Raw genomic sequence first — 21,968 nt, 5'->3', positions numbered from 1 at the left:
CAGCAAACAGTAAAAAGCACAACAGTTCTCATTCATCAAGATTTCCTGCTTCCTTTTCAAAGTTCAAGCTGGTACAGATTTCTGTTTTTGGTTTTACCTTCATTTATACAGGGAAATCTTAATGAGTGCAGTTCCCTTGTTCATTTGCACCCTGCGTACAAACAAAGTCAAGTGAAAAAGATCAAAACAGAACAAAAGTGTAAGGCCTCAACATAAACAAAGCACTTCCAAGTTTTAGAGTTTTGACAAGAACACAGTTAAGGAGGTAAAAGTAAATTCAAAATCAGAGCAGCTCCAATAAAAGCAGTAAGTTGTGAATTAACAGCTCAGGAGCCAAAAAGCTCTAAATGAGCTTATACAGTATATTTGATTTCATTTTATTCTGCTGGGTGTATGCAACAGGTATAAATGTAGTTTTCTTCTTACAGATCTCAAAAAACATTGATTTGTTTTGGGTTTTTTAAAGATTTATCTATTTAAAGTGCAGAAACACTGTACAAATGTCTATTTATGAATAGTCAGTGATATAGATATAGTAGATTAAATATAAACACAGCTCAGGAAATAAAGAAATTTGTGTTTGGTCTACTATTTCTTGGAATAAATCTTGTGCCAAGCCTGTTTATTTCCCGTTAAATGGAGCCACATTTGTTGGGTGAGCGGCAGGGTTGAGTTGGGCTCGTAAATAAACTTGTCTTTTTTTTTTCCTGGGAATTCGATAAAAACCCAAAACGAGTCCAAATATTTGCCTCCATAAAGAAGACAATGACAGGCCGGTTGAATCTCTCCTTCCTCCACTTTTGTAGTTTTCTCTCTTTTGGTGCTCTTCGCACAAGCAGAACCGGCTGCATTATGACGTCAGGATGTCCTGCTTAGTTACAAAATGGAGGCAGCAAATTTTCTTTTAAATTAATTTTGGGAGAAATATTGATTCTGAATGAGAATCTTGATTCATATCTGAATCAATTTTTGGAGCACCCCTACTGAAAAGCTTTTTCTGTTAATGACACACATTTGGGTTCAACTCGGGTGTGTTGGTTTGATCCAGAGTGACCAACACGACCACGATGGATGACTTTTGCAAAAGCTGCTTGAAGAATGGGATGACATCCTACAGCAGTGTGTAACCAAAAAGCTGTGAGGGGGTGCCAGACTGATGTGGCTGTGTATGGTTCTTCCACATGTTACTGAGGCTACACATGATTCAGTAGCACAATAAATGTGGCACCATATAAGGGGGAATAAGCATTGCTTTGTGGGAGTGAATCTTATATTGTTATAAAGCCTGTTACATAATAAAATTAAAAATAATAATAATTTTCTTGCCAAAGCAGAGAACTTCAGTTGAGGTCTGATTGTTGGAGCTGTTTATCTATTGCAATGGCTACGTTCACACTGCAGGTAAATATGACCCATATCTATGATAGTCTGATCGAGACAAATTGATTTCTTTCTAATCCGACCCTTTTCAGTAAATGGCACTAAATCGGATACATATCTGATGTTTTTCAAAGCGATTGCAGTCTGAACCGTCATGTCGCATTTCATCTGACTTACTTCAGTGAGGTGGGTGAGCGGATCGATCCGTATAAAAACAACAATTCTAACCTCGAGTCATGCTGTTTAAATCTTGATACTCCATATGTCTTCGGCTACAGAACACAAGTCCAGTTACTTCGTCCTTGTTCTTTTTAATTTGTCATCCCCTATGACTGAGAATCCACAGAAATACATGACAGTGCTATTGGTCTCGGACCGTATCGATACTAAAGTTACCAGATTGATAGTTTTTGCACAATGCTGTCGTTCTGAACATTAAATGCTGCAGCTGGTTCGGATGTCGTCTATTAAATGGACGTTATTAGTGGTCATCAGTCCCATAGAATGGCTTCAGACTGTCCTGACAGTGCCCCCTAGTGGGTTACCAGTGCCATATACGTTGGAATGCAACAATCTGCTACCGCCGGAGTCCGGTCTACTTTATCGTAGCCCATGTCATTTTCTCTAAAATTAACCTTAGTGGTTTTATGCCTCATATTAACCAGATTTCATAAAAACCTGAGTGGTTTTATGCCTCATACTAACCAGCTGACAGTTTGAACCATTATATGGGACTGATAATGGCTAATAACATCCATTTAATGGACTGACAACATCCGAAGCGGGTGAATGCTGCACAAGAGGCAGCTTCTAAGGCAAACAATGACCTAAACGAGCACTTGATATATTTTTTTAAATCTGCTCTGATTGCATGACAAATTCAGAATCTACAAGCTAACATTTCAGTAAACAGCGAGCTGAATGTGACGTCCCATCTTCTTCAGCGCATGTGGGTCGCATCAGAGTCGTGTAGAGTTCACACTAAAGTCTGATGGAGGTCGCATTAAAAAATATAATGTGAACTTCCATGCCAAAAATATTTAATTTTTGCAAAGAAATCAGATTTAATCAAGACCTGCAGCGTGAACGTAGCCTATGACTCAGCAAAAACTACATCAATGTTGGTGAGGAGCAACACAAAAAAGATTGAAAATATTTCATCTGTCACATTATTATTATTATTATTATTATTATTATTATTAAACGTCCAGCATAATGAGCTGCATCAAGTCGTCTTCAGTAAAACATCCAACGGAGGGCAACAAGCTGCAACACTGTGCAGACCAATGCCAAACAATAACACCTTCACTCGTTTCAACACCACTTTCATGCGACAGAGACCAGAGTGAAACAAACAAGACCTCAGAAAATGCACCGCCATCATTTTACACCTCTGGAGTCAGTGGGAACAGAGAAAAGCTCAAACACCGCAGACAGATAACATGGAGACCGATAAGCACACAGCCAGGCTTCAACCATGTTTCAAGCTGAACCAACAGCAGCCAGTTTTGTTAAAAAGCATCACTCAAAGCACCAATGTACCTGGTAAAGGACTCGCCTGCAGGACAGACAACAGTTTAACACCTTTTTAATCTTTTTTAAAAGAAGATACATAAAGATTTGTCAACATTTATAAAATGTGCTCATGTGCAAGAGAAGTTAGAGTGAAGAGTTGTCAGGAAAGAGGTTATTTAATGAAAAGATTCAGTGAGATGTGAGGTTTACTTCAGAAACATGCTCCACTTTCTTTTACATCCCTATCAAATCAGCTTAACAGGAAGGAAAAAAGTCAGAAAATACAAATTTCTTGCCATTTTCTGGCTGTAGTTGTGTGACGTTATCATTTAAGCTAATCCAGGTGCCAGGAGCTCTGAAATAACCTCCACCAAACCCCGGGAGAAATCCAGAGACAGATCAAACCCCAACAAAAGTGTTAGTACAATTAACAAGCTACTGGAGTCATGCACAGGAAATAAAAAGAAGAAATGAGCAAACACAAGCGTGGAGGGTGACCAGTAATCAAGAGGGTGGCGAGGAGGTGGAACAGTACATACTTACTATGGCAACAGGTACTCTTTTGTATTTCCATCTCCTGATTGTTTTGCAGCCACAAAGAAGAAAAAAAAAGCACAAGTAGAAACAAATGTCTATGCAGATTAAACCACAGGCACCACGTTAAATTAAATTTAAAAAAAATGTGAGAGGGGGAGAAAAAAATCAGAACAAAATAAAAATAAAGATTGGGAACCGGTAGAACCCCAAACAGATGGAGAATGAAAGTGAGAGATTTTACAGAGGCAAACGTTATAACACTTCTGAAATTAGATTACACCTGGAATCAAACAGTCCCGTCAAACTGACCATATCAAAGTTAACTGAGTGTTTATTAAATGTTTAAATGTTTTAACTTTGATTTTGAAAGCCAGTTCTAGTATCATTAATGATACTGATGTCAAATGGTGTAATCCAATTGTAATAAAAGACCAAGAGGAAGAAAATGTTATAATAGTAAAATTATTGTTTTCCCCAATATTCAGTATAACCCTGTTTTTCTTTTGGCTGCTCCCTGCTGCAGGGTTGCCACAGCGAGAGAACTCGCCGGATGTCCTTCCTGCAGAGTCTGAACAATAAGACCACGGCACTGACCGCCGAGCTACCGCGGCCTTTACATTTTTTATTTATTTTCCAAGACAATATCACGGCTATTAATAAACGTCAAAACCTCTTGGCCTGTTATTACAAAGACAACACAACATTTACAGTAGTGTTATTAAAAAAACAGAACAAGAGACAGGCAGGTGGAGAGGCAGGAGACTTTATATTCCCTCTGCAGAGCCCCAAAACCACAAGAGGAGCCAGAAAACCAGGAGAAACCCATGCTAAGCCAGGCAGAACCAGGCCGGAGTCGCGTGTTTCAGTCCAACTTACCTTCCTCTGCTCTGACCGGGGTGCTCGGTGGTGTTGATGTGGGTTTAGGGTCTTTGGGCTCCTCCAAACACTCAACTTGCTCTGGATCTGGAAGATAAATCTGCTGTAAGGAACCATGTACCCTACATAAAATGGGAATCCTCTAGGAGGAAGTAATAAAAAATGTACCAAAAAAAAAATAATGTCAAACAAAATGTATTTTTGCCAACAATGCTAATGAAAAGCCACATTTTATGTCAGGGAATCTGTGTGAAAACACAAACATGAAGAGAAAAACCCAAAGCAGGAACATTTATTTAAACCCTTCCCACTGATCTGTTTGAGAAAACACCCCTCAAATAACAGTTTATAACAGACACCGCTAAGATGTGTTAACAGGAAGGAAGGAGGACATCCTTTGTTTTCCTTAAAGGAGAATTAAACATTGACTGTCCTCTGCAATCAAACTGGATCTGATCTACCAGAGTTATGATGTCTTTAGACAAGACATCAAGAGGTGGAGAATGAAGGTGAAAAACAATCAAGCAAAGCCTTCAAACACGACAGGTGGGTAAAGAAGGTGCCTGCACACAGTGGAACATTAGCAGACTCCAAACCCTTGGAAAGAGCAAAGGAAACAGCAGGCAGGAATTCCCAGATTCCCACAGGGAAGTGGTTTGTAGTGAGACAGGCCAGGGCTGAGCAGGGAAGGAGGGGAACTCAAGACTTCATCTATTGTACCTGGAGCCCGAACTTCTTCAGATGCTTTTACATCTGATGGCTTCTTGCAGAGGGCCAGCACACCTGGAGCTAAAAACACCTCATCTGCAGGTGAAAAAACATCATCTGCATCCATCTCTGCAGCTACTGCAACCCCATGAGATGGCTCAGGACCTCCAGCTGGACTTTGAGAAGAACGCCTCTCATCAGAGGCTGAAGTGGGAGCTGGAGTCTGGGCATTTTCAGAGTTGGATGAATGTCGAGGTGTGGAAACAGAGGTCTGAACTGTTTCTGGCTCTGATGGGGGAACGCTGGAGGCGGAGGCTGATCCTGTTTTACAACCATCTTGTTTTTTCACTGGGAGTCCATGTTTGTGTAGAAAAATAACAAAAGGTTTGTCCAAACTGAACGTCATTAGGTTCTTGCAGCACTTAACATGATTGTCAGTACAGAAACAGAAAATTAAACAATGTAATGAAAAAAAAGACATAAAAAGATGTTAATTTATAGCTCAAAGTATTGCAGCTTTATTTTTCTGTTGTGTAGATTAGTAAAGAAGACGGTTTTCTGAAAGGCTATTAAAAATGTTATAAAAAGGCATAATAAGGGAAGGTGATACGGTAAATGAGGAGTGATATAAAAAACACACTAACTTATTTCTCAGAAGACGATAGCAGAAAAAAAAAACATTCGATCAAAAATCCACTAAATGTTATGTCTTCACATAGTCCCATCAGGCATTTAGCTAGGGGCATAAGGGCATCAATACGATGCCCTGTTCGTTGTTCAACACCTTCTTTCAGCTGCTGATGCCTCAGGACGCTCTCAGTGAACTGTACCAAACCTTGGGTTCAAGCTATTTTTCTGAACTACATAAATTTCCCACACTTCGTATGCAGTGGGTGACCACTGTTATTTTATGAAGCAAGTGGAAGACACATTAAGAATAAACTGTGCCGACTTGAATAGAGGAGGTGGGAAGTAATTTACAGCTTCAGCAGCTGTTGTTTTCACAAACTCTTACCTAAAAGACTGAGCTGTGTAAAAATTACGGCAACAGAAAACAATTTATTATGAGCTAAATTTAGAAGAAAACCCAAAGTGAGATTTAATGAGGCTTAACAGAAAACTGAAAACTCCAAACCATTTCCAGGGTATCTGCAGGTATTAGCAAGTGAAATTTAAGACTTTTTAAAACCTTTTTGATACCATCTTGAATGAAATTTAAGACTGAAAATATAAGCGATGGTTCTGCAGAGACGGCCGGGGGAGACTGAGAACTTTATTCACTTCTGCCCGACAAAATTTAAGATCAACTTGCATATTTTTTAACAAATTTAAGACTTTTTAAGGTCTTAATTTTAGATATGTGAATTTAAGACTTTTTAAGGACCCACGGATACCCTGATTTCAAAATGATAAAAAAGTTGAGAGAATGAGCAATAATTTGAACACGTTTAAATCATCTCTTTGTTTTGTTGGTTGTACCTTCGCCTCCTTTCTGTTTCTGCTCCACCTCCCGGCGGTATTCCTCCAGCTCCTGGTCAGTGAGCTTGTTGAAGGGGTTGGGACCCGTCTTGCTCACAATAACCTTGGGTTGGTACTCCTTCTCAATGATGGCCTTGGATGCAGTCACAAGCTCGCCCTTCGGGACACACAAAACAAAAAAACAAACAAAAAAAAAAACAACAAAGAAGTAGACATTACGGGGGAGGAAATGCTTCATTCAGTAAAAGCTAAACAAAGTATTTTGTACATAGAAGACTGGCTGCAGGGCCAAAGGCTGGAAAAAGTTTAAAAAGTGACCGACGGACAAGATTATCACCCAATTCCTGTGCAATTTTGCATTACATACCAGTACTATCAAAATACAGTTTTAAAACAGAATTTAGACATAAACACTACATAATTTACAGGGGAAAAAAAATCACTATATTCACAGGTGGTTACAAAAACACAAACAGCTAACCAAAGAAAAAAAAAAGGAACTGGGGTCTCATTTATAAAGGATTGYGTGGAAACCATACTAAAAGTGAACGTACGGCCAAAAGGCGGAAATGGCGTACGCCAAAAAAAATTCAGATTTATAAAAACCGTACGTACGCACGTTTCTGCGCATCTTTCCTTTATAAATCACAGCCGCACGTCAGCGTTTGCGCACGAGGTCCCGCCTCAGGCTCTACCCTCTACACGCCCACACTCAACCATGAACAGTCAATGCAAAGTACCTCATGAATGTTAARATGTATTTAAATCAGTCAGCTGATCAATGCCAACAAAAGTGATTGACTCAGACACGCTCCTTCGTGCGTCTGGAGGTTGACAGGTGCTGACTGACAGCTGCTCACGTGAACAGAATGTCTGTAATTGACACAGATTTTCCCTCATTTTGCTTTAGAGTAATCTAACGATTTTTATTTAAAAAAATCTCAGCTTCAAATTAATTTTCCCTCAGAGCCTGCAGGACGATAAAAACAATAAAAATTAAATTAAATAAGTCAGATAAAATTAAAAGTAAGTCCACCCTTCTTCCTCTCCCCCTCCTGCCTGCTCTGTTATCCGCGGCAGAAACCCYCGCCCCGCGCACACACATACACGCATGCACCCCCCCACACCCTCGCGCGCGCGTGATAAATACGGACTTTAAACGTGAAGTTTTATAACATTCACACTGGCAAGGTGGATGCGCCCTGCACGTGTATCCAAAGCATGACTTTTGCTGTCCTGCTGTTCTTGTCGTGGAGTCTGTGTGGGTCAGGGAGGGGTCTGTGGGTCAGGGAGGGGTCTGTGGGTCAGGGAGGGGTCTGTGGGTCAGGGTCGTCTGAGGAGGAAGAAGATGAAGGGATTTGCGCACGGGAACTTTTATTTAAGATTTAAGGTTTTTTTTATTTCAAAAAGGTCCTCATGGCTCAGCAGCAGAAGCATAAATATTACTGTTAAGAAAGCTGATGATAAAGTTGAATAAATATCTAAGTCTTATGAAGGTAAATTAAATCTCTGACAGTGATCATTACACAGTGTGGCTCTAATTCTTCACTTCACCATCTGTGTCACAGTTTCACGTCTCCAAAATGAGCGTACACATGGGTCAAAGCTGGCGTGAGGCACCGCACATTTTCACGTCAAGTTTGGATTTTATAAATCACAACCTTGGCGTAAAAAGTGGCGTACGCAAGTTTCTGGGCTCAAATTGTGCGTACGCCAGTTTTATAAATCCGACCCCTGGACTTTTCTAAATAATGCACAGAAATTATTTTGATGTACCCTAAGAAACATTTGTAAAACTTTAAAAATAGATCCTGTAAGAGTTAAATTCAGCGCAAGACATGAAAGGGTTTCAATGAAATTCAATCTGCAGATGAGAGGGACAGCAGCAACACATACTGAACATCAGTGTCAACTTCAAACATATCTCAGAAAGCAAACAGAAACACTGCTGGAGGTTAGGGTTTGTTTAATCATGTTCAAAGGCTCTCAAATAAACAAGCAGAAAGAAAGACACCTTATCCAATTCTTTGTTAAAGATCCAAAGCAAACACCTCATCTACAGAAAACTAATGATCTGAAGTTTAGGCACTCCCGGGATAAAACTTATATATTTAAATAAAAAAATCGGGGATGCAACTTTTTCCAATATATATTAAGACATTTTTTAAATACCAACAAAAAGTCTTTGAGTCAGCTGTGATAGGCTTGTCTAAGTAGCTGCTGAGCACACTACAAAATTAAAAGGAATGACAGTGCAGTAAGTACCTTTCTAATTGATTTAGCAGGACTATAGGACCCCTCGGACACATCAAGGCCATCAATAGTGTCTGTACAGTCAGACAGAGGGGCATCCTGCAATAGCAAACCCAGGGAAGGGAGGGGGCACAACTCAGCACAGTCATTAGCGGTCGTAAACGTCAACACACACACACACGCACGCACGCGCGCACACACAAACACACACACACAAAGGGGGAAAGAGTACTAAAGAAAATCTCACTTCAGCAACAAATTCAGAAATCCTTCAGTAGGCTTAGAGTTGCACCATTCTGAAAACTTTAAAATGCTCAGCAGTTTGTTTTGCTTTAACTGTTTGTGTTCAATGACTTTCCACCTCTGCATTTATACAAACATATACTGAAAACATGAAGTGCATGCAAAGAGAGATGGCTCTGAAATAGACGAGTTGTTACTAGAAGCATGGCAGCAATGGAGTCGATCATTATGAGCATGCATTTTTACAAAGCAAACAAACAAAAAACAGGCAGATGCTGTACATTAAAGAGGAACTAAACCCCAAATCTGCTTATCTGGCAGAAAAACTTTCAATTGTGCCTCAGGGGTATTAGTTTTACAGTTCTGTGCGAATGTTTCCATTTTCATGTAAATTCTGCAACATTTGGTCTAAAAAAGTTTTAATACTGCCCTCTATGGGTTGAACAGTGGTTACTGCAGTTGAATTTTTCTATTGGTTACAACAGTACAGTTTGGCACATGTTTACATCACAGCTCCCGTGTTCAGGTGTAAAACCCTCTAACTCAGAGATAACCCTGCAGCGAGTCAGGTGTTGTGAATAGCGAGCTTTGTGATGAAAGTTTGACACGGCTTTGAACGTTAGCCCATGATGATGCTGCTAATATCACTTTAACACTCAGAAACTGGACCCACTCTGTCCTCCATTCATCAGCAGCACCGGCTTCAGGCATTGCAGACCTGCTGGGGTCCACAGCCTTCCTCAACCTCCGGTGAGGAGGGGGATAAAAACAAAACGCTCCCCTGCTGTGAAACTACCTGCATCGCTCTGGTCACTCGTGTTTCAGTGGAGACGTTGTCCAGTTCCCGCTCACATGTACAGTTAGAAATGAACTCAGCAAAATGCAAAAACAAAAGAGGCATGAAGCAGAAATCAGCTGGGCTCAGAGCTCAGCGTGATGCATTAATAGTGTGACGGACATCTGCCTCGTAGCAGAAAACTAACTGAATTAACTTACTTTAGCCATCCTCTTTTTGGTTCAACATGTTTTACACAAAGTTGCTGTCACATCATCTTAAATATTCCCTCAGTAATAAATCTGTTTGCTGATGTTTAATCCTGCGAGAGGGGCGGTCAATCACTTGCAGTACATTATCATTACTGAGACTTGGCACTGCAAGTCTACATTAATGTCTTTAGCAGAATCAGATTTTTTAAAGAAATGTTAGCTCGTCAAATGAAGATAGCTCTCACATTCTCTCATCCCCACACTTGGCCTTGCCCGTCAGTGTTTCTCGGCACTGCCCACTTTGTAAATGTTTTATTTTTATTTTTTTGTCTGGGGGTGGGGTTATGTTTTTATAGGAGAATTAGTTACACTTTAAGGAGTATTGATACATTTAATCCAAATCTACAACATCAGCACCTTCTTTGTATGGACGAACACCTACAACTTACTCATGTTAACAATAATCTTCTTGTCCAGTTCCTTTATGTTTTCAATGAAATCGCTGAAAGTTCATTTAACACAATGAAAAAAACAGCAAAAAGCTTCCCATAGACTCAGCAGTGGGGAGCCATGCAAACAGAACCACAGAGCATGAGTTTTTACACAACTTCCTTCCCAGAGGAAAATATATACATGCACATAGACACAGTCCAGAAGGGATTTTGTTTAGTGTTTCAACACTTCAAAATCCTCAGACTACAAATGCTGCTGTGACACCAAACAGACAAACAATAATTAAAAATTAAGTTGGCTAATTCAATAAAAATGATGAACATGAACTGAGCCTGGCTGGTTCAGAGACCAAAGTCACGTTACCTCTCCCACAAACTACTCACCTGCAAGAATGACAGTCTCTGTGATCAAACATTAAAGTCATTATTAAATAAAGCTCTCCCATGCTCTGATTAACAATATGGAGGACGTATTTGTGCGATTTTAGATGCCATTCTTTAATAACTGATAAATCAGATTAAAATGAATAGTTCATGCACGGTGTTTGCACATTGCAGGGTTTGGGTTTTAGGGGGTTCTTCCAGACCTGGACTGAACATGTTAGAAAAACTGGTTTTCAGTTGATTGAAATCAACATGCATGTTCAACTCCAGGCCAGGAAAGCTGAAGCAGGGAGCCATGAAGGTGTCATGTCCATAAACTGACCTGGTTATAGGTCCGTTCCACCACAGTGCCGACACAAAGAACCTGCGACTGGGGCCCTGCTGTCTTTATGTCCTGCAGGTTCTGCTCCCGGATCTACAAACAAAAGATTATAAAACAAACCAGTGAAGATGTTTCTCTGTGCATTCGACATTTGAAAACATTTTAACTGTCAAACCATGACTAAAGAAATCCATTGAAAACAGGCTTTCATACCTTATTCCTCATTTCCAGGACTTCCTTTGGGTCGGTGTTCAACGGGATGAACTGATTGGCTGCTGCAGCCTGTCGGAGCCCATCTTCCTTTGTCCACTGTAAACGCCACGTAAAGTGTTAACATAAACAGTGAAAATCAGAAATACATGAAAAGCCCAAGCATTAAAGTATACTTAAACATAATACATTGCAGGCTTCACAACAGAAAAAATCATGCAAAAAATAATTAAAGTTGGATGAATGTAGAAAAGGTTTAAATCTAAAAAAGTAGCCCAATGATGATGAGACAGGTTTAAGGAAGTTAATGTTTTTAGAAAAATCACTAATTTAATAGGGAAAGTTCACAAGTTTATACTGCAAGTGTTTAGACTTGACTCTAGAAAAAGTGGTTTGGATAACAAAGCAAGTTTCTGAAAAATGTGCCTCAAAAGATTTGTAGCAGTCCCACTAATTTGTTAAACAATGGTCAATTCGACCAATCACAGTTTTGCCAAACTCCACCCACATCAAGGTCCTCCCCCTGTGTACTGCAGAGACCCCTATTAACTATGGCCATAACTCAGGTAGTTCATATAATGAGCTATAATTTGGTGTGCATGCTAGTTGTCTTGTGATTTCATTTTACATTCCGAACGTTTATCTTAGGGTGAGCACAGAATATTTTTATTTTACCGTTCTTTGTTGGCACAAAAGTTAATTTGATTACAAAGTGACTTTCTTGGGTTTTCTTTGTTAAATGTCTTTACAGCTTACAAGTGCAGCTGTCTGAGTTAAAAATTAAAAAATAAAAACTTATCAAGCAATTAAAATTGTTATCCTTAAAAGAAACAAATCTCACAGAAAATCCTCACAGGTGACAAAGATTAAAAAAACAAAAACAGGACAGATTAATGAGTAAGATGAGAGAAAGCACAGACTAACTACGTATTTATATTTGTCATCATCATTGACGTACTGTTTGAACTAAACACAAGTGAAGATCAAGAGAAGGCAATCACAGAATGGAAGATCAAAAAGGGTAAGGTGGGGAAGGTGAGTGGTGGGGAAGAAGTGAAAGATGGCCAAGTGGGTGGGTGGCAGAGACGATGAGGCTGGCTTACGAAGCGAGAGTGGCAGTGAGGGGTGAGCTGGCATCACCAAAGTCATTTTCCAGGCTGATACACAACAAGGACAACAGAAATAAGAGAGAAACACACCCAAGAACACTTGGCCACTTTGGGACAACGCTGCAAACTACAAACATCCTTCCTGCAGAGGATGGAGTCTCGCCTTTCTCTTATTGTGCAACTTTTCTGAAATGTGTTTTTGAAAACCTGGTAATGCTCAGCACAAATGAAGGAAATATATCACAATTTTTTTGCACTAGAGTGAATGAGCAGCAGATTAAATGATAAAAACACAAACCATGCAAAATTTGATTTTCTTTTTAGTAAATGTGTAATTCACAGTAGTAAGAAAAAGCTCATGATTGTATTTTGGTGTTTAGGCCATGGTTGGCTTGTTAGCTGCCAAAGCAGGGGGGGGGCAAAATGAGGAAGGGGGACTGAATGGGAATAGCAGGGTTGGGGTGGTTGAGTATGAGATGAACACGTAAACACGATATACTCACTGAGAAAGAGTCTCACAACAAAACACTTCCTACTTTCCCAACAGGAGATAATCGATTCAAAAGGTCAGGTCAAATGTTATATATAGATTATTTTTCCCTCTCTTTTTTTTTTCTTCCTTTAAAAACAAATCCATTCATGCAGACGTAAAGTGTTTAAAGCCACTTTGGAATTAAAACGGAAGCCAGAAATTAGAGAGAAAATAATAAAAGGCAACACAAGCGCGCAACGGAAAGTAGCTGCAAATTTTTGAAGGATATTTTTTAAAGCAGGCTGCAGAACTTTAGCAAAATAAATTTTCCCTTTTATGTTATCTGACACCTTTCTGAAAATGAAAATAAATATCTCCTGAGGCATGCTACTTTATTCTGCCTCTAAGCCCAAACTATAAAGTTTAAAAAGTAATGCGGCGTGCGTCTTAGGCAGATATGGGCCCAGATCTCACCTAATCCTTTATTAACTAATGTAACGCCCTTTTTTTGGAAGCAACAAAGTAAGCCAACATCACGATGCAAAGGCAAACCAAAGTGTTAACGGGGAGCAGTAGTGTGGTCCTGTTTGAGGACTTGTGCCACACCCCGGCTGCTACTCCTCTGGGAAAACATCAACACAAACAATGCATTTCACTTCTACACATGCAAGTGAGGGGCATGCTCTGGGCAGCTGGCCTGGCATCATAAAGCTTCAGGAGACCAGAAGAAAAAGAGTCAATGAATAATCCCATACAAATTATAAGAGAATAACAGCATTAGAAAGGTGGTTCAGTTGGATGATTTCAACTACAGCATGACTGATATTTGAATGTCTTAACTATTACTTCCCCAGACCCTCAGGATGCCGACCACCTGCCCATTACCACCAACAAGGTAGCTGTAAATTCTATACTATGAACAATAAGGTTGGCACAGACCAAGCAGTTGGTTATACAGCTTGGCACGCAGACACCGGACGAGAGAGACTGCAGCAAGGGTTTGACGTGATCGTGTGTTATGTTCGTCCACACCTTAGGCTTCGACTTGGGGCTGGTGCTGTCGGGCCCGTCCTCGTAGGGCTCGTCGGGCCGGCCGCCGGCATTGAGCCAGCGGGTCTTGTCGCGCTGGCCGCGCTGGAAGCTGTGTTTCAGTGGGGAGCGAGCGCCTGAGTCACTGTCCTCGCCGTACGTGTAACCACCGTGGGCGGAGGAGGCGAGCTCCACGTCACTGTACTTTTTACCTTTGTCTCGCAGGGCCGGGCAGCGGTAAGGATAGCCCGTCCTGTAGCCCTGAAAACATGGAGCAACAGCAGAAGTTAGAAGAGGATTAATAAAGTACACACAGACAAGGTTACACTACACCAGGGTTCGCGCAGGTTTCAGTAGGTTAAATTTAAGACCTTTTAAAGACCTTTTAAGACCATTAGTGATGGCATTTAAGACCAAACTGATGCATTAACAGGAACATTCAAATGGTCCTAGAAATTTTAACATAGAAACCTTTTATTGCTATCAATTTAGCTATTAAATAATATTTAATCTTAATACAAGAACACTAAATTATTTTTAATGAAACAGTCATATCAATGAGACCTTCATATCGACTGCTGTGGACCGCTTTTAACTTGTTGTAAAAATCACTGATTTGTAGTTTGATGCGTTCCAAGACCGGTAGCAAACTTAGCATTTCATGAAGTCAGATCACGTCAACCTCTGATTCCAGTGCTGTACTCTGTTTATTTATGCAGCCAACGCTTCTTAGGAATGATCAAAAGTAAATAAATAAATTAATTAATTAATTAATTAAGACTTGACGAAATAAAATTTAAGACCTTGGATGAAATTCTGGGAGTTTTTAAGACTTTTTTTTTCGCCTAAAATTTTGATTTTCAAATTTTAGACTTTTTAAGACCGTACATGAACCCTGCAAAACGTTTCTCAAGCTAGAAAGTCTCCATTTCCTTTCTCTCCCGGTGCCATGAGAAAAATCACCCTGGAGATTCCAAGTAAAAGCTTTTAATCTTCATCATGTGGCATTGCTGAGCAATGAGTTTGCATAACATAATTTTTGAGCTGAGACACAAAAACTACAGCAGTTTGGGTTTAAAGCATAAATTATTGCAGATCAAGTTAAGTTGTGATGTAAAAAAAATAATTATTCCAACTGGAGGAGTAAATATATTATGTAACTTGATCAATGTCTTTGCAGGATGAATATCATTAATTACATAACATTGTCCAAGAACCTCCCTACTAGAGCTGCAAGATATATTGTTTGAGCATTGTCAATGTGCAGTACCTGTGATCAATAATCACATTGCAGGTCCTGTGATGTAGGAGGCAGTCATTAAAGTAAATGCTGTTAGCGCTGAATGCTAATACTGTATTAAAGCATGGCAGAAATAGAATCTAAGAAAGCCACGGAGGAAACATAATAGGTGGTAAAATCATAATATAATTATTTTTTCATTACCGTGCAACCCCCTACTCCCCACCTGAATAAAAAAAGTAAATTAAACCATTTTCTTTGTATTTACCAAGTTGTCAAGCATCCTCATGAGGGCCTCAAACTCCTGCTCCCCAATTTGCCACTTGGGATGTGCTGAGGACCCATCACCAGCGGGTTCAGGGACCCGTGGTCGAGATTTATACTTTGCAGGGTCCAGCATCACCAGATTGTCTGGCCCTCCAGCGCTAGCCAGTGTTCGCACCTGAAAACAGACCATTAAGGAGATACACACACGCAGATCCAGAAATAAAAAAAGGAAGCGAGGAACAAGATGACACACAAAGAAACACAGAAAGACAAAAACACACAGAAGGAATTTGTTATGAAAGATGCAGACAGACAATGATAAATAACTCAACAAGTGATGATTTGACAAAAAAAATATTTATAATCAAATAATCCAGAGATGGTTGCCCTAATAAAACTTAAGGGGTCCTACCTGGATCTCACAGGCAGTCACCAGGTTGTGAGTGTAATAAAAAGCCTCCTCCACTGTTTCTCCTACAGTCACCAAGCCATGGTTCCTCAGGATTAGAACCTGGGATCAAGAACAAAAATAATCCTAATCTGCAATAAAAAAAAAAACTTGTTCATATTATTTTTAATCTTCTCAATCCCACTGCTGTTACCTTGCTTGTAGGCCCGAGATTCTTCTGTATAAGAACTTTCTCCTCCTCATCCACCAGAATGCCGTGGTAGTCATGATAGCTCACCTCACCCAGGGACAGTGCCTCAGGTGAGATGGGTAACAGCCCACATTTCATGGCCGACACCTGCAATCACACAAACTCATGACACATTTTCCTCGATGATGGTGCCTGAAACGTCCTGTTAAAACTACAGCGTTTCCCTTACCGCAGCACCAGCCGCTGTGTGTATATGTACAACACACTTGATGTCGGGTCGTGCAGAGTAGATGGCAGAGTGGAGGACGAAGCCGGCCTGGTTGACCCCCAGGTTGGTGCTGCCTCTGTCCACTATCTCACCTTGAAGGTCTATCTTCACCTGTAGGGCATGGCACACAAAGAGTTAATCAAAGCTACAAGATGGCTTTTTAGACATATTTTATGTCCAACTCAAAAGAAAAAAAATAGCTGCACGTTTAGCTGTCTTTTAAAAGTTTGATGCTTTAAAGAAAAATCAGATTCTTACCAGACTGGAGGCAGTGACTTCACTGTAAAGGAGACCAAAGGGGACGATAAGGAAGCGCTCCTGGTCTGAGTTCACTCTGACCTGCAGTACAATAAAAGAAGGGTTAAAGGAGTCACAAAGAAGTAATTTAATTTGTTCATGGCAACAGGATTTAGATTATCATATTTGTGATATTTGTACAATCTGGTTTTAAATCTTGTCATAGCACTGACAGCACTTTAAAAGGGTTTTTAATGATCTTTTAATTGTTGATTTTGTTTTTTTTAGTTCAGTTAGATTTAACAGCTGTCTTTATGGTTACTCACAGCACCCTTTTATCTAGACTTGAACAAGTTGTTGGCCTTAAAGGCTCAGTTTTAACATGGTTCAATTCATATTTACCCAACAGGTTTGTTTCTGTTCCCATGTGGGAATACTCTTCTTCCTAAGCACCTATTTGCTGTGGTGTACCTCAAGGATCCAATTTGGGACCTATTTGTTTTTGCTTTTACATGCTGCCTCTGGGTTCAATTTTTAAGAAGAACATTTTTTTTTTCATTGTTACACTGACAACATTCAAATTTATTTTCCTTTTAAACCAGATGTCTCTGCCCCACTGCAGCCTTTTTTGACTCGTTTCCAAGACGTCAAAGACTGGTTATCCTGTAACTGTCTGACCTTGAATGAAAATAGGACTGAAGTTAGTTTATTTGAAAATGTTTTCCTCTTGATAAGTTTCCTGGGATTCTTGGCCCACTTGCTCCATATTGTTCCTCATTTTGTTAATCCAGCAGAACTGAATTGTATCTTTAGGACGATACAGAAAACACTAATTTCAGGTTAATTTCTTTGTCAGAAGATGGTGATCTTACTGTGAGGTGGTTGTAAATAAGCTCAGACCAGCCAAACAAGTCAGAGAGTCGGTAAAATGCAGCCAGCTTGCAGCGGAGCAGCTTCTCGCCCTTTTCGTAGGAAATAGAGTCTGAGCCTCGCAGATCATTGACAGGAGTTACCATCCCCAAACCTGAGGAATGAGATCAATCATACAAGTCTTATTTTAGGTACAAGATCTAAAATATAATAAAATAGTTAAGACAAAAGAAAAGAAACGGTACAGCAAAATAAAATGAACTACTTTTAAAAAGACAAAATTTCTTTCCTTCACATTTCTTGCAAACAGTTTACAAATCAGAAAGCACAAGTCTTCTGCTTACTGAAATATGACTTGAATCTTTGTCTTTAAAATTAACTCTGGCTTCCTCTGAATCACTCATTGTGAGTGCGGACAAAGCAGGGCTGAGGTCACAAAGTCACAGACACACTCAGTCTGCTTTCTGCTTACTCATGTTGAGAGCTGCCATGCCTCCTTGCGGTGCAGCTGGATACATGGAGGGCATGCTGGTGGTCATGAAGTCTGCGATTTGCTGCAGCGCCAACAGGCTGGTGGGCGTCTTCCCCTTTTTCAGCTGATCCTGTATCATGGTTTCCAGCTCTTCGCAAAATGCCTGCAAATCATCACAAACAAGTAAACAAATAAAGCCGTATACAGGTGCTTTTCTTTAAAACCTGAAAATGGTGTTTCAACCAAGTCTGAACATATTATACTACTAATGTGGCGCTGCATTATGAGGGTTAAAATTGAACCATTGGCTCATCCACTGACCGGGCTCTGTAAAATCATGGAGACCCTCTTCTTCTGCTCCATCATGTTGAAGTCCTGTCGCAGGTCAGGTGCCATGTTCCTCTCCCTCTGGTACTCTGGACTGCTCTCATCCACCCGATCGAAGTACCGCTCTTTGTGTGGGGCTGTGGTGGGAGGGGGAGCCGTCACCACCCCGGCACCTGACTCGCCGTTCATCCTGGTTTGGCCTCCTGCAGCACAGGCAGAAGAAGAGGACTAGCAACATTTAATAATGCTGCAAAAACAACAAGAATTATATGGAGATTGAGGTGGGTCTCATGTAGTTTCAAAACATGGAATGAACGTTATCTCTGGTGTTTTCAACTATGGCTGGGCATTACTTCAATAACAATATATAGTGATAGACGTGATCAATATCAATAGAAAATTTGTTCAATAGAATGTTGATAATGTCACTGAACTCCGATCCAGAACTGCACAGCATTCTGGGGGATGGAAGCAGAGGAAAGGCTTCAGCCACTCAACCTCTCACAGCCCAGTTAAGCAAAGTTAGTGGCATCAACTAATGGGCTTGACACACGAGAGACGAGCTCGCTCCTCCATTCATTCCATGAGACTCGCCATCGATAAGGCAACAATTACTTGCCCTCCTCCAGCAAAACTAATTCATACGAAATTTCAAGCTCATACACATGGACATGCAGGCATCCAAGACAACACAAGAAATTTGAAAAATGTCAAACTTTTGTCACTGTCGCATGGCTAAACAACCATTCAGCAAAGGTTTTATTCACTGACCAATGAGTATGCTACATACTGCAGTCAGCAATCACTTATTATTTTAGCAGTGTCAGACTTTCCTATTTTATATAACATTTCAAAGTGATTACAAAAATAAAAATAAAACAGTAATGTACACTGTTAAGTTCCTTGCCAATCGCCAATAAACTCTTCAAGAAGAAGAACCAATCAAATTTCTTGGAGAAAAGTGACCGGAGAACGCAATTCACAATGCTGCCGTTGCTAACACGACCAGTGTGTTGGATTTCACCAAATAAAGTACATTTAAATTCTGCAGATTCACTCCTTTGTTTAGCAGCTAATTACATGTTATCAAATTTAAAACTCAGCTTTTATTTGAGGAAGACATTACAGAAAAAAATAAAATTAAATAAAAAAAACCCATAGAAAGCATCAGATGGTAATAAAAGCCAATCATACTGCCCACTCACGCCCCTTCTTCCTGCCTGTCATGTGGCTGCTCTCCTTAGTTCATAGAGGTTTTCATTGATTTCCACAGTGTGCTTCCTGGAATCAAAACATCACTCAGCTGTGAATAATTGGCAAAGAGAGAACCCACAGTCATCAGCTAAAAACTGGTCTCTCAGAAAAATAAAAACATTTAATGCCAAGTCTGTTCAAAAGGTCTAACTGTTGGCTTTTTTGTAATTTGCTATAATGATCAGCTAAAGCAATATAATCAGCACATAAACCATCTAGAAATTTATAGAAGACAAACAGAAGATGGAATTGGATAACTAACTTCCCAGAGCTTCAGCAGATCAAAGGTCTCTACCAGTCTGTCACAACTCAGACAACTCAACCTTCGACTGCAGCAGGACACAATCCGACTTAAGAATAACCGTGTCTGCAAGTCTTCACACAGGGTAGCAGGTGGTGCTCTGCAGAGACTAACGCACCCCATTAGACTGCATCAATACAAATGTTCAACCACAACTCCCATGACAACTGCTGCCTGAACTCCAAGCATGCAGCACCACACTGGGAGTTGACAGATCCTCTCAGAGTTTCTGTCAGCTTTTATTAGTGTTTGGAAATTTCCCACAACGACAAAACATTTTCAGATCTCAGACTTCCAGCTTGAGCCTTTAGATTTGCAACCCATTTTTTTGGTACCAGACCAATAATCTGTCTTTAGAATTAAGGCACTCGTAAAAAAAAAATTGACTACTTCACCTTGAAGTTGACTACAGCAAAGGAGATCATTGCGAGACGTCAAGCTGTCAGAGTAAAATAACACATAATAAAGCCATGTCAGATCATTGTGATGACTGCAGTCCTACAGACTGACCCATGTCAGTCTAGTTTACAGGAGGGTCTTAATGCTTCCAGACTACTTGTCAGATTTAATTTGTTTTGTTTAAACTAGCTGTCAAACTCCATGCTGTATTCACCACAAAGCTTGAAATAGCAACTAAACTTTGCATGAATCGCTCGAATTCAAGCATGCTCACAATTTTTGCAAGACAAATTTTCTCTCAAAATAGTCAAAAATTATTTTTATACAATACATAAAGTACATACGTGCTTGTAACTCGACACATTGCACTTACAAAAAGTGTACTTATTAAAATAAATTCTGCACTTTGTAATATTGTGACATTGCTCATCAATACTTGAATGAACAAATGAATGAATACTTTTAGTGCTGGGCGGTATACCATTTTGTACCAAATACCGGTTTTTATTTTTGTTATGATATTAATTTTTTGAATACCGGACATTCCGGTTTAAATAGCGGAACGTTTCGTCGCGGCCGCCAGTGAACTGTTGTTTACCGGGGGACATTTTTTGTTGCTGCACCGCTATGAGCGTTAGCATGCTAATGTTTGGAGCAGCTAGTTGCAGCCGCAGGTGGCGATTCCGCTGCTTATATTAACTGACGTTTAAAAAAACATCCCGTTTTCAACGTCGCTGAGTGTAGTAAACACCTCTTCAGTGACGTGCACAGTTAGATTTAACGTGGTTAGTTAATATGGAGACGTTATGCTGATGGAGACTTAATGTGGTTCTATTCTGAAAAGCCTGCAGGAAGTAGTTCGTAGTGGAGTTGGAATTGACTGGTGTGCAAGGTGAGTCATGCTGATAAGCTTTAATAAATAACAAAACAATAAACCCGATCAAAATCTTTTCTTAACCCTCCTCCTTCATGACTGGACCAAAATGTGTGACTACTGTCTCCAACCACCAGTCAGAGAAGAACAGATACAGAGGAGGGAAACAGAGACACAGACAGAGGTACAGTAAAAGAAAAAAAAGTCAATAAGCAGGGTTTGTACATTTTATTATCAGCTGAGCTGTGATGAAAAGAAAAATACCGTCAAATACCGTGAAACCGGTGAAAATGTTGAAAATACTGTTATATAAAATTTTGATCATATCGCCCAGCTCTAAATACTTTATTGATCCCATCTTAAATTTTCTTTGCACTGCATTAGTTGATCCTGTTCATATAGTTTCTAACGAAGCTCCTAAACATTTTAGACATAAATCTTTGAAGCATACTAACGCAGTGTCAGCAAAAGCACTGTGAATGATTAGAAGCCTGAGACAGACAGAGAGCACATGGAAGTACTTTAATGCTTTACATCTCCATAAAACATTTTGGTGCTCTAAAGAACTACAAGAACTGTGTAATAGGATCCTTTTAACTGAGGCTGCTGCAGATCACCAGACTGGAGCACAAGATCATCTGCCACACATGCAAACATACGAGTGAAATATTTGATAAAATGTATACTGAAAAGTAGGGGTGTCCCGATCCGATATCAATATCGGATATCGGTCCGATATCAGCCAAAAAACGCGTATCGGATTTTATCGGACTGCATGAAAAATGTCCGATATAAGCGCTCCGATATTAGCAGTCCGTTCCAGCAGTTCACTGACTCCGCTCCAGTGTTTCTATCCAGCAGCGCTTGGATCCTGCTTGTAGACCCCACGTGCTCACAACAGCAG

The 21,968-nt window shown here is 40.1% G+C and overlaps 1 protein-coding gene across 12 annotated transcripts in view; it reads right to left on the bottom strand.

Moving 5' to 3' along the window:
- add1 (adducin 1 (alpha)) overlaps positions 1–21,968 on the bottom strand; it is a 35,163-nt gene that overhangs the window by 2,169 nt on the left and 11,026 nt on the right. Inside the window, exons 2-18 of one of the 12 annotated variants that reach the window (XM_014009348.1) lie at positions 18,231–18,439; positions 17,910–18,072; positions 17,440–17,591; positions 16,589–16,669; positions 16,292–16,441; positions 16,066–16,209; positions 15,876–15,974; positions 15,465–15,638; positions 13,867–14,217; positions 11,350–11,445; positions 11,137–11,229; positions 6,496–6,652; positions 5,029–5,364; positions 4,309–4,395; positions 3,439–3,472; positions 2,923–2,938; positions 136–151 (exon numbers count right to left, since the gene is read on the bottom strand). In XM_014009348.1, the coding sequence (XP_013864802.1) occupies position 2,938; positions 3,439–3,472; positions 4,309–4,395; positions 5,029–5,364; positions 6,496–6,652; positions 11,137–11,229; positions 11,350–11,445; positions 13,867–14,217; positions 15,465–15,638; positions 15,876–15,974; positions 16,066–16,209; positions 16,292–16,441; positions 16,589–16,669; positions 17,440–17,591; positions 17,910–18,072; positions 18,231–18,425 (2,313 nt within the window). In that variant the 5' untranslated portion in view covers positions 18,426–18,439 and the 3' untranslated portion in view covers positions 136–151; positions 2,923–2,937. Of the gene's footprint in view, positions 1–97; positions 152–2,922; positions 2,939–3,434; positions 3,473–4,308; positions 4,396–5,028; positions 5,365–6,495; positions 6,653–8,709; positions 8,848–10,814; positions 10,833–11,136; positions 11,230–11,349; positions 11,446–13,866; positions 14,218–15,464; positions 15,639–15,875; positions 15,975–16,065; positions 16,210–16,291; positions 16,442–16,588; positions 16,670–17,439; positions 17,592–17,909; positions 18,073–18,230; positions 18,440–21,968 lie in introns of those variants that run through there. The other 11 variants (XM_014009342.1, XM_014009347.1, XM_014009345.1 and 8 more) reach the window with 11 other exon arrangements.

Source organism: Austrofundulus limnaeus, unplaced genomic scaffold (genome assembly GCF_001266775.1).
Source record: "Austrofundulus limnaeus strain Quisiro unplaced genomic scaffold, Austrofundulus_limnaeus-1.0 Scaffold57, whole genome shotgun sequence".
Taxonomy (NCBI): Eukaryota; Metazoa; Chordata; class Actinopteri; order Cyprinodontiformes; family Rivulidae; genus Austrofundulus; species Austrofundulus limnaeus.
This window is presented reverse-complemented; position numbering and strand designations above follow the sequence as displayed.